The sequence below is a fragment of the Neolamprologus multifasciatus genome, chromosome 6 (genome assembly GCF_963576455.1).
Source record: "Neolamprologus multifasciatus chromosome 6, fNeoMul1.2, whole genome shotgun sequence".
In the NCBI taxonomy this organism is placed as follows: domain Eukaryota; kingdom Metazoa; phylum Chordata; class Actinopteri; order Cichliformes; family Cichlidae; genus Neolamprologus; species Neolamprologus multifasciatus.
In genome coordinates this window covers 3,687,975-3,700,940 of record NC_140444.1, presented here as the reverse complement: position 1 = coordinate 3,700,940, position 12,966 = coordinate 3,687,975, and the positions used below count along the sequence as shown (strand labels likewise).

At 40.3% G+C, this 12,966-nt stretch overlaps 1 protein-coding gene across 1 annotated transcript; it reads left to right on the top strand.

Annotated features, from left to right (window-relative positions):
• Positions 1–55: 55 nt before the first annotated feature.
• On the top strand, positions 56–7,479 carry ccr7 (chemokine (C-C motif) receptor 7). The gene is made up of 3 exons (XM_085164107.1): positions 56–3,905; positions 5,486–5,535; positions 5,778–7,479. Exons 1-3 carry the CDS (start codon positions 3,752–3,754, stop codon positions 6,840–6,842), a joined length of 1,269 nt encoding a protein of 422 aa, XP_085020233.1. The 5' UTR covers positions 56–3,751; the 3' UTR covers positions 6,843–7,479.
• The last annotated feature ends 5,487 nt before the right edge of the window (positions 7,480–12,966 follow it).

Genomic DNA, 12,966 nt, shown 5'->3' with positions numbered 1-12,966 from the left:
AGGCTCCGTCGTCTCCCTGGCGGGCCGGCGCATCCACACCCGAGGTTGTCAGGGCATAGTAGGACTTTAGATAGCATGGGGGTATCTGCTGAAAATCTCAGACAATTTTGAATCTTAATGACCGTGGCCTAAAGGTCTTGATGCATGCTCAGTCATTCAGGTAAGTTGAATCAACTTTTTGGGAAGCAACACAGGATTTTGAAATTAATACTGTAGGTATATTTGCTAGAACAGCGGTCCCCAACCGGTCCGTGAGTGGTTTGGTGCCGGGCCATGAGAATTGAGGCTCGAGGGTGAAATTCATGGTTTTCAGGGTTTTTATCGTTAACACCGTCTTTACCCGTCTTATAGTTGTTTCTTATTTTGAAAGAAATGTTTACGTGTTACCATAGCGACCAGAGAGGAGGATGTTACTCTCAATGTTGTTGGTTGTTTCAGGAGGACGCTGCTAATAAAGTTACACAATTACACAGTGAATTCACGTTTATTATTATATTTACAAAATGCCACAGTTTTTGTCTTGGTTGTATTATTTTATTTTGTTGTATTTATCCGCGACACCTTAAAGGCCGGTCCGTGGCGCAAAAAAGGTTGGGGACCGCTATGCTAGAAGGCTGAGGATATCACTGGCTGCTGCTGGGATTTGTTATGCTTCAGTGTACAGGGTGGGCCATTTATATGGATACACCGTAATAAAATGGGAATGGTTGGTGATATTAAAGTCCTGTTTGTGGCACATTAGTATATGTGAGGGGGCAAACTCCTCAAGATGGGTGGTGACCATGGTGGCCATTTAGAAGTCGGCCATCTTGGATACAACTTTTGTTTTTTGTCAATAGGAAGAGGGCCATGTGACACATCAAACTTATTGGTGATGTCGCAAGAAAAACAATTGTGTGCTTGGTTTCAACGTAACTTTATTCTTTCATGAGTTAGCTGGAGTTTGTAAGGGTGCCATTTGTGAGTAGCTAATATCCGCCGAAGGGATGTTCGACTAATGCCACTCTCCAGTGACATGCGGCGAGTGCTACGCTGTGGGCTCTTGCTGAATGAAGCTAGGACAGCCACTGATGTTTCTTCATTAGTGACAATTTTCTTGCGTCCACATTTTGGCAAATCCAACACTGAACCAGTTTCACGAAACTTAGCAAGCAGTTTGCTAACTGTAGCATGGGAGATGGGTGGTCTGTAGGGTGTCTTGCATTGAAATCTGCTGCAATGACCCGGTTACTGCGTTCACCAGATATCAACACAATTTCAATCCGCTCCTCACGTGTTAACCTCTTCAATGGCTGTGAACAAAGAGAAACTTGTAAATAACTCATGAAAGAATAAATGGTAAATGGCCTGTATTTATATAGCGCTTTACTAGTCCCTAAGGACCCCAAAGCGCTTTACACATCCAGTCATCCACCCATTCACACACTGGTGATGGCAAGCTACATTGTAGCCACAGCCACCCTGGGGCGCACTGACAGAGGCGAGACTGCCGGACACTGGCGCCACCGGGCCCTCTGACCACCACCAGTAGGCAACGGGTGAAGTGTCTTGCCCAAGGACACAACGACCGAGACTGTCCAAGCCGGGGCTCGAACCGGCAACCTTCCGATTACAAGGCGAACTCCCAACTCTTGAGCCACGATCGCCCCTAAAATAAAGTAATAAGTAATAAAGTTACGTTGAAACCAAGCACACCATTGTTTTTCTTGTGACATTACCAATAAGTTTGATGTGTCACATGGTCCTCTTCCTATTGAAAAAACAAAGGTTGCATCCAAGATGGCCGACTTCTAAATGGCCACCATGGTCACCACCCATCTTGAGGAGTTTGCCCCCTCACATATACTAATGTGCCACAAACAGGACTTTAATATCACCAACCCTTCCCATGTTATCACGGTGTATCCATATAAATGGCCCACCCTGTGCATTTGGGCTTCAGCTGTATTGAGCTACTAAAACAGCCCAATTTGTCATTTATCATTAAAGTCTTCTCTGCTCATTTTCAGCTCCATATTTTTTACTTTCTTTTATACTCTGCTATCTCTTCAAAGTTAACAGTAATCCTTTCTCTTGTACTTAGTCTCTCCAGTATAAACGATTGGTTGACTGATTTAAGTGGCTTAAACCTGCATTCTTTCTGACGACCAGGAGGGGGAGGGGCTGCTGGGACTGTGGTGGCAAAAAAAAAAAAAAAAAGGACATCAGGTTATACAGAAATTTATAGAAAAAGGGAACTTCTGTTTAAGAACTTTAGTTTTTTGTATTATTAAAAAGGTAATTCTGTCATTTCCATTTGTAATTAGAGTCAGAAAGGATATGCTCATTAGCTAATGGCTAATGATTTGTCAATCACAAGTAGAGCAGATTGAGTAGAGAGAAAGTGGCAGCTTGTTGTGACAGACTGATTCAGCTCCACAGATACCAAAAAACATGCAATAAAATCTTTATAACATTATTTAACAGCAGAAGTCCCCATATATAAACAAAGTCAATTCTTGTCTTTTATCATGTGCAGCCACTTCTTGTGCATTAATTACCTGTATGAAGGTGTGTATGTGTTTGTTTCTGAGTATTTTGATGTTTTTGTTTAGCTTTTTTAAACAAGCATACCAGATATTTTTGAATTCATCTGCACGCTGCTTTTAAATGCCTTACTTAAAAGCTGCACTGTTTGATGACAGTACTGTAAAACATTCACCATGGCTCGCTGCACTTGCATATGTCATTTTCTCCTTTGCACAGTACAGGTAAGGGAAGTGGGTAACATGTGAAGGAATTGTTCTGATTTCCTCTTCCTGTTTTTCATAGCAGCAGTACCCATCATCCTGTTCATCTCCGATCCTGACACAGTAGGTGCTTCGAGTAACGCCACAGATCTGGCAGGAGATTTAAATCTTCGTGCAATGATTTGTAAGGTTTCAGCCTCATAAGATTGGAAACGAATCACCATCCGATTGACAGATCTGATGGTTTCAACGTGAAAGATGATACGGTGCATTGTAGCATGCCACCTTTGTACTGTGGTTAGTACTGCCTCAAGTGAAAGCAACAAACCACAATACCGCAGAGAGACAGGTGTGCAGAAAGCTAGTGCAGATCTTGAGTTAAAAAAGCACCTCATGTCCAGCATTAGCCCTGAATGTCACAGTAACAGCAGCAAATGTCAATGAAAGCAAAACTATCTTTCAGTATGAACACAAAACATTCAGAGAAGTCATCTGTTTCATTCAGCTCTAAGCAAATGCTGATTATTATCAGGTCAAATACGTGTTAGCTCTCAGATTAGTATCTGCCGATTGCAACGTGTAGCTTTGAACTTCAGCCATCCCTTAGGCACAGAATCACTCAAGTTCCTCTGAACTAACATTTGAAATTTTCACAGTGCTTTACGCATCAACACCTACGACTTCTCAGTTACATACAAGGAACAAAGGGCTGTGCAAAGAAATGTCAATGTTGGCTAGTAGTGTTAACAAATAATTCAACGTGATCAAAACCACCAAACCTGTGCTTTCTTTTTATTCTATAGATCATGTGTAGTGTTGCATGGTAGAGTGAAGATTTTGAAGAGGTTATAATCTCTTTAAAAAATAATAAAGAGTTGTAGTAAGTAGGTAGGGGTGTGTGTGAGAGAGAGTTAGGGAGAGAGAAACAAAGAACACCAACTGGCACGCACCATCTATATTTCATATTATATCACTGCGCCATTAAGTGAAGTTAGCTTTTGTGACATGTGGTTTCACTTCACATGTGGTGGTTACCACGTGATGTGGTATCAGGAAAAAAAATTCAGAGACCTGTCAGTGAGAATGAAGGGAAAGCACTATCAAATAGACAGATCTGCGCGTGCAGCGGCTTTACCTGCAGTGAACTACCGTCAGCCAACATGACTCCTCTCAGAGGTGAGTAGAGCTTAGAAACATAGTTAAAGGACATTTGTGTGCGCTGTGATGACTGAATGAAGAAATGCAGACAAAAAAAAAAAATACCAAAAAGATTGTGTTTCTTAAATCTCAAGTTTTATATTTTAAAACTAATGATAGCTGCTGTTTTTACCAGAGAGCTGTGGCAGTTTCATCTACTATTGAACACTTAACATGGACTTAAAGCTGCTTTTTTAAATACTGAAAGCTAAAGACTTTGATTCACCAACTTTACAACTACCTGTTAATTGCTTACTGGTGGTAAAATAAAACAAAATAATTGCCTTACATGGTTTGTTCTAGTATATGTCTGTCGCAAGGTTAGATAAATCACAAGGTTGCATTTGGTGTAATAATCTGGGCAAAGTGACAGCCCCTTGGGAAATAAAGGAGCAGCTCAAAGTATCATTTTTGAAGAACTAAAAATACACTAGTAGCATTTAAAACAACTTACATCAACAATTAGGAAATACAAGCAGATTGTACTGCAGTTGGTAACACTAAATATTATCGACACATGAGTAATGTCACAGTCTATTAAAAGTCTCATTTATCTTAACAGTTTCACTAATCAGATTTGTGAGTACCATAAAAAAACTTTCATAAGAAAAAAAAAAAGAAGGAACGGAGTTTTCCCCGATGGCCACGTGATCAAAAGCCCCGAAAACAGATTAGAAAAGATAAAAGATGTAGGCCAGAAGGGGAAAACTTGATGATTGTTTGGCAGTAATAAAGAGTCGTTGCAGTCAAACAGTGAAAACAGTTATTGTCAAGTTTTTTACAAGCATAAAATTCCACACATGTAGACAATGTAACAATAATAGAAGAAAAACAAAGAACCAGCTGTTCTCTTATTCACAGTTGGTCACCACAGCAGAATGTGACAAAGGATTTGTGTTTCTTCCCGATCTTTCAAACGTTAACCAGTACTATACTAATAATACTTGACAATAAAGCCAAATATCAAATTTCACTCTGGGTTAAAAGCTGACAAATAAACACAAGTTTCATGCGTGTTATAAAGGAAATCACCCTAATACCACCAATTAATTAACTTATTTTGGGGTTTTAGCTTGATTAGTTCAAAAGATGTGATCTGTACCACGCACGCACCTGCTGGATTTGTGTAACTCCAATGCAAACTGTTAGTCGTGTGCAGAAATACACACACATGCACATAGTGAAATTGTTAACGAACACATTTCCTTACAGAAGCACAAAAATAATACAATCCAGAATAACTAGACCATTTTTGAGGTGTCCAGGCCCAATACAATATTAAAAACTAACAACACCCTTCTTTGAATTTTGAAGTAGAAATTTAAAGGTCATTCAGCCCTTTATGGCTTGAAGACCAGTTGATTTGGAAGTTGGGTATCATCTGCATAGAAATACATGTATGTGGGTTTTCTACTAAACCTCCCTCGCACAGAAGCTGAGGAAGTCCAAAACTAACTTTTGAGCATCTTGAAAAGTCATTGTTTATATGAACACTAAGCATGTCTCCACAGATCATATTTCTAAAATAAATAAATAAATTATCTACATTTGTTTTTCAGCTCTCCAGAACTTTCTGCCGACTGTGCTGGTATGGTTAATGACCTCTAAGGTAATAGAAACACCTCACTGAAGCTCTTCTTCCAGCTGTAAATATGTTTGGGATAAATAGTATTTAACGAACCGCAGTCTTCCCCTGTGGTACCAAGTGCTCCCCCTCCCCCCAGGAAGTGGTTGGTGTTGGTGTAAAAGTACAATGTACCAAAAGGCAGGTGGCAGGTGGCAGGTGTAGTTTTGTCTGATCTGCTCTGTTATTTTACTTCTTTCATGTGTTTTTTGCTCTGTTTTTTGCAGCCTTGCTTGTCCGACGATGGAAATTACACAACCACTACATTCACAGAATACAGCTTTTCCAGCTTCGATTACAGTGACATTCCTGAACTCTGTAAGAAGGAGTCCAATCGCCAGTTCCGCTTCGTGTTTACGCCCATCCTTTTCTCCATCACCTGCTTCCTGGGGCTGGCAGGAAACATGCTCGTCATCCTCACTTATCTCTACTTCAAGCGACTCAAGACCATGACCGATGTGTACCTGCTCAACTTGTCCTTCGCAGACCTGCTCTTCGCCCTGTCCCTCCCCTTTTGGGCAGCCAACTCCATGGCAGAATGGGTGCTGGGTATAGGGCTGTGTAAAGCCATGCACACCATTTATAAGGTCAGCTTCTACAGCAGCATGTTGCTTCTGTCCCTCATCAGTGTCGACCGCTACTTTGCCATCTCCAAAGCGATCTCTGCTCACCGCCACCGCTCCCAGGCAGTGATTATCAGCAAGTTGTCATCAGCTTTGGTCTGGGTGTTGGCCCTGATCTTCTCCGTGCCAGAAATGGCGTACACCACCATCAATAACAAAACCTGCACCCCTTTCTCCAGCAACTATGACCCACTTCGCATCACCATCCAGGCATCTCAGATTGCTTTGGGTTTTGTCCTTCCCTTCTTGTTTATGACCTTCTGCTACAGCAGCATCCTCAGGACGCTTTACTATGCTCGTAGCTTTGAACGGAATAAGGCCATCAAGGTGATTCTCGCTGTGGTCGCCGTCTTCTTGGTCTTCCAGACGCCTTATAACGTGGTCCTGTTTTGGAACACAGTTGTTACAGCACGCGGAGTACAGATCGACTGCAAATACGAAAACAACCTCCTCTACGCCACCGACACGACCCAGAGTTTGGCCTTCCTGAGGTGCTGCCTGAACCCCTTTGTTTACGCCTTTGTCGGTACAAAGTTTCGTTACGACCTCCTGAAACTACTGAAAGAGTTTGGCTGCATGAGCCAGGAGAGGTTCTTTAGGTATACCTGCGGGAGGAGGCGGAGCTCAGTGCCCACTGAAACTGAGACCACCACCACATTTTCTCCTTAAAACAGCGTCCGTGTGGAGGAGTCAGCACCTTCAGCCTCGTGTTACACACCTGCTTACAAAGAGCTATGGACCAATATCAAAGCATATGTTTTTATATGTAGATAGCTTAACTGGGACTTTTGTGGAGGACTGCACAAATAAGCTGAACTAAATTTGGCTCAATCTTAATTTTATGTCGCTGCTTGAAAAAAAAAATCTGAATGACACAAATGGATTTCCAGATGTTTTTCTGCTCTCCTTGTTTTTGTATATTTGTTCTGAGGTAGAATATTTCAAGATATTTGTGATCTTAAAGAAAAATGTCAACAGTATTAAACACCTTACCACACAGTGTTGCAAAAAACTGCATTTTTAGTTAAAAATAGGTTTGATATACACAGCAGAAGTTTGATCTACATCGATTTTTTTTATTTTTATCACCCGAGTTTATTTCCGTCTGTATCTGTTAAACAACTTTCATGCTCATTTTTGCATTTGCTACAATGTATATTATTTCAAAAAGTCTGTTTGTGCTTGTTATTCAAAGCAGGGTATATCAAATCAAACTAAAGCCAGCTGTGTACCTTTTATTTGTACTTTTCTCTGCCATTTGTAAATAGCCCAGATTATCAAAACAAGATTAAATATATTAAAACAAGATTTCAGGTGCACTTATTACATCAAAAATAGCAATGGCATATTCAGAGAAATTACAATTAAAAATGTGCACTTTGTCATACTTCATATGATAGCTGCACAGGATCTGTTGTTCTTTTTTGTCCTGTATATAGCGTTCCAACACTGGAAGCTCACATTAATCATGGTGATCCCTGCGAGCTAAAATCCATTTCGGCACTCACTTGCTCTCCAATATCAGTTTGCAAGGTGATGTTAAAGCATGATTCAGATAGTGTATGAAGGTCCAGGATAGACACATAATGCATAGAATAAATAAAGATTATTCTGAATTTTGAATCATGTAAAGTTACTCTAGTATCTACAGTCGTAAAATAATAAAAATATTAAGTTGGAGATTAGTTTGACTATTTCTTATGTAGGGCACATAAAAAGATGAGTTGAGACAAGAAATACTTTATCACAAGAGTTGAGAAATTAATATGTTACATAAGCCAATCAAATTAAAACACACACACACACAAACACACACAAAAGTGATGAGATCAATAAATTTAAATATGCCAAAACAAGAAGCTTAAATCCAATCTGACTGAAGGTACTGAGGTATGAGATGTGTCGTATCTGTCCCTGATTTTGGATTAAAAGTCTAGTAAGTTGTGCAGAAGGTGGCGAGAATCCATTAACTAACCACATCCCTTCAACACAGCTACAATTGCTGCAGCTGCAATGATTTACTGCTTTAATTACAAATACAAAGTATTAGCGTCACAGTTAGAATGCAAAAATCAGATAAGACACCAGTGGGGCACGATGCACAGCTGAAAGGAAAGAGAGACAACACTGACATTTAGGACAGCACTCACAACCACAAAGGAAGGAAAAACACAAAGCCAAAACACAGCGAGACAAAACAGAAGACTAACCTTCAAAATAAAACGGGGAAGTAACAAAACGAACCACACCAGACGTGGTAACAGAGAGAGAGGAGAAGGCACTGACGAGACGAGACAAAGGAGGAACATAGTGGCAATTACTGAGGGAACTAAAACTGCTATAACTAATAATAAAAACCAAGACATGAATCAAAACATCACATAACTGAAACTCATCAGCGGAATAACCATGAAGTATAAATGGGAATTAAAGACTCCGTAACGAGACGAAGAAATCGAAATCCACGACACTGAGTGCGATTACAAGGGTTTGTGGTTTACACAGATTTTCATTTGTTAGTGAGGTAGGTGGCTCTAACACAGGGGTGGGCAACTCCAGGCCTCCTGCAGGTTTTAGATCTCACCTTGGGTCAACACACCTGAATCACATGATTAGTTCGTTACCAATAACAAACTAAGAACTTCAGGACACGTTGAGGAGCTAATTTATCCATTTAAATCAGCTGTGTTGGTTCAAGGACACATCTAAAACCTGCAGGGACTCCGGCCCTTGAGGCCTGGAGTTGCCCACCCCTGGTTTAGTGCGTGATGCCACCAGGGGTGCCACTGGGGATCTGGGGCCCCATGGAAAAACCATATCACTTTGGGCCCCACCACTTTAACAAAGGAAACCACGGCAACATATAACACATTTTTATTTCAGGGAAGATTGATGAGATATATGTCATATTTTACATTTTCATATTTTTTATGATAATTGATAAATTAAATTTTAAATGTTACTTTTTCAGTAATTGGTAGCTTAAACCAAATACATATAAAATATACGTTAATTTTTTGGGATGGAAGTGAATTTCAATTCTCATCTATAAAATTGGGTAAAAGAATTTTTTACTGCTTTAACACTTAAGCAGCAAGTGAAAAATAAAACTTAAATAATCCTTCGATTATGAATTTTCAAACAAAATATAGTGAACTAAAATACGTCTCTGTCCTGAGAACTGGTGGAGCTCAAATAGGTTTTAATTGGTTTCAGCTTCCTGAAAGCTCTCAGCACCTGCAACAGTCATAAGACAGTGTGGAAAATAACTTCTCCAAAAACGGTCTATTTAAATAGTGTGTAGAATGCAAATATTATTTCCCAAAGGGCCTCCTGCAGGTGAAAACACTTCTTGATATGAAATATCTCACCTGTTTCTACAGATATCAGGGTTCAGTGTCAGGGGTATAAGGAGATGGGAGTGGAACAGCTAAGCCTGAGCCACAGGTTTGATGTGTTTGGCCTGGCAGCAGGTCAGCAGGTAAAGTACAAAGAGTCTGCCTGCGCCGATTATATGTTCGCTAAAAAAACAAAAACACATGATTTTCTGTTAGAAATGAAATAAGTTCACTAATCCAAGGAAAGTCGAGCAGGTTGAGCAGGTTGGGGAGAAGAGGATGTTGTCTAAGCTCACATCCATCATGGACAACACCTCCCACCCCCTGCGTGAGACTGTAGGAGCACTAAGCAGCTCGTTCAGCTGTGGACTTTTACACCCACAGTGTAGGAAGGAGCGCTACCGCAGGTCATCCTTACAGCAGCTGTCAGACTCTATAACAGTTTAACATGGCGTACACACCGCTGGTTTAACTAACATATATGTTTTTTAATTGCTGCTACTCAATTGCAGCTTGTTTGTACACTGTATACTTCACCAGGATCATTCCCATTTCCCCCCATTTGTATACATATCTCTGAACATTTCATACATCTGCATATACTTTTTTTTTGCTTATGTATATATTTCTTTTGCTAGAAGAGCTAACACCCAAGTTTCTCATTCGTGGGATGATAAAGCTTTATTCTACTGTATTCTATGAGTTTAATTTCCATCCATCTCACTTTGCCTTTCTGAAAAACATCAGTTTTAACTGAGCCATTGTATCATCTGTAGTGTTCAACATCAGCCACCTGGACCAAACCAAGTCCTGTAATAAGAAGGGGGGGCAGGGTTAGAGCTGACTGGAATTCATTCTTTGTTGCCATAAAGAAAACTAAACTAAAGCTGGGAATGTTTCTAAGTACCTTGTGAAGCAAACGTTATTCTGTCAGTCACAGGCCTTTAGAGTCACTTTTCTCCTCCTCACTGCGACCCTGGACATCACAGTGAACTAAACTAGAAAAGCGGTTTGATTACAACTAGGATCCCTTTGGTCATTACTGTTTTAATGATTAACTAACACAATAATGCAATACTGAAACATCAAACATTTTCAGAGTCAATTATATATTATATGTTGAACATAAGAGAAAAACTGTGGGGTACTTGGGCTTTGAAGACAACGTCATCCATGCCAAGCTATATGAAGGGGGATGAGTCTTGGTACACCTGGACAGAAGCGGCAGAATGCCAAACAGCCGACTGTCACACATCAGTGAAAGGGGACAAGGTGAGAGACACTGAGTGATCCAGAAACCACACACAGGCGTTAATAATCATTCCTAGGTAGATTTACCTACTGCAAAAACTGAAAGCTCTCGTTTAGTCATTTGAGCCTTTACGGTGAGTAAAGCTGTGCTTTTAAGACAGTCAAAAGCACGGTGCTGCAAAGGATTTATAACAAGTTATCAAATCCAGAATGATGTGGAGTTAAATATATAAATAATGCTCAACGAGTTTTGGGAACACGAAGATCAAGAAATGAATCAGCATTTTTATAACACTCTTTACAGACAACTTAAAGGCAGATTAACCCATTAATACACAGAGCACTTCCTTTAATCCGGTCGTTAAGTGATGACGTGACGAATCCTACTTCCGGGCCTAAAGTAGTCTGCGTTTAATATGGCTTTTGTGTTGTTAACATGTTTAATGTTATGTATTTTCTTCTATTTAATCTCAAAAAGCTCCTAAAACAGTCAGTGATCACTGTTGACCTCCCTCGGCTTTTATGACCGCTAATCATTTATTTAAGCTCAGTTTTTAAAACCTTAGGATGTAACTACAGCCCAGCCCATGCAGCAGTATATGAATGACTAACCTCGTATTGTGGATGGATTATCTCAGTTGTTCTCCTGGCTGAAGTTTGGTCCTTTTACAGCATCCTGCCATGCGATTACATTTGTTCCTGACCACCGAGAACACTCGCGTTAACTTTTATCAAGTGGAAAAAAAGTTAGCTTGGTTATATTATGCTAACATAGCTGTGTCGCTAGCGGTCACGTAGCACATCATTAGATACCAGCTAGCCAAACTTCAGTAACCCTACAAACGTCACTGCTGTTTAGTTTTCTGTCTTCATTCATGTTGGAAGTGATAACAGAGCTGTACGTTTTAATTTGTTTCCAAAACCCCGCAGTCAGGACATGCTATATTTAGATAGAAGCTAGCGAGCTAACTTCCTGCTAACTTCTAACGCCGTTAAATGTCATAAATTCCGTTTTCATGGATGCCTGGATGTTAAACTCAATTGTTACACCTGGTAGAGCAGAACGCTGATCATTTTATTAAAGATGAAAGACTTTAGACAGTTTTTCAACTCTCAGTAATGCCATAGTGATCGTTTGATATATGGACCTGCAGCGGAGTTTAGGTCAGACACGGCTAGTGACGTCAGACTTTACGACCGGATAAGGAATGATGATACTGCAGTGGTTAGGTGTAATAAGGGTGGGCAGGAGTCAGAGTGCAGGAACATTTTGGAGCGGCCCAGAAGAAATCACCTCCTTCTGAATGTCAGCAAGACAAAAAAGATGCTGGTTGACTTCTGGATGAAAAACACTGCGACTCCGCCCATCAGCATCAGGTGGAAACAGCGGACACGCTGGAGGAGCAACAGTAACGCTGTGTACAAAAAGGGTATGAGCAGACTCCACTTTGTAAGAAAGCTCAGATCCTTTAAGGTGTGCAGGAGATGTTGGAGATCTTCTACTAGTCTGTGGTAACAATAGTGCCAGAAACGCCGGCAGGATCAACAAACTAATCGGTGAGGCTGGAAGCATCACTGAGCAGGATTTGGAGACTCCATGGGAGTCAGGCATCACTGAACAAACTGCTCTCCATCATGGTCAGCTCAACACAGTTTTCTATAAAGCTGAATAATAAATCTTCATTCTGTGAGGTGAACACACTCGTCAAGCATCAGATCCCAAACAGTTTTTTGTATTATACCTTCATGCAGCAGTTTTTCTTACATTTATAGTGTACATATTATTTATTAACGCAATTTTAACTTCTTTCAGATAAACAGGTCGATGGATAGATGCACCAAACCAGGAGCCAGGATTTCAGGGCACATCTGTACTCGTATCTACACCAAATCATCTGTATAGCGTCTGATATGTCATCAGTGCTTCTTCAGAATGTATTATCACAGAAAAGCACTATAGGCAGCCCATCTGCAGACCACTCGTGATATTTGAAATCATTTTTCCAAATGTGTTAGCACTCCACCATCATTAAACTTTCCTCATCTCTTTAAGTGAGCTTTGAGTTTTCATTTACAAGAAATTATTGGATTTCACGCGCCTTTTTTTTTTTTTTTAGCTTGCTAGTTACCGAGTGTGCATGAGCCACATTTGCCTAAAAAATAATATAATCATTAATATTTTTTTCTGTAGTTGTACAGTGCAA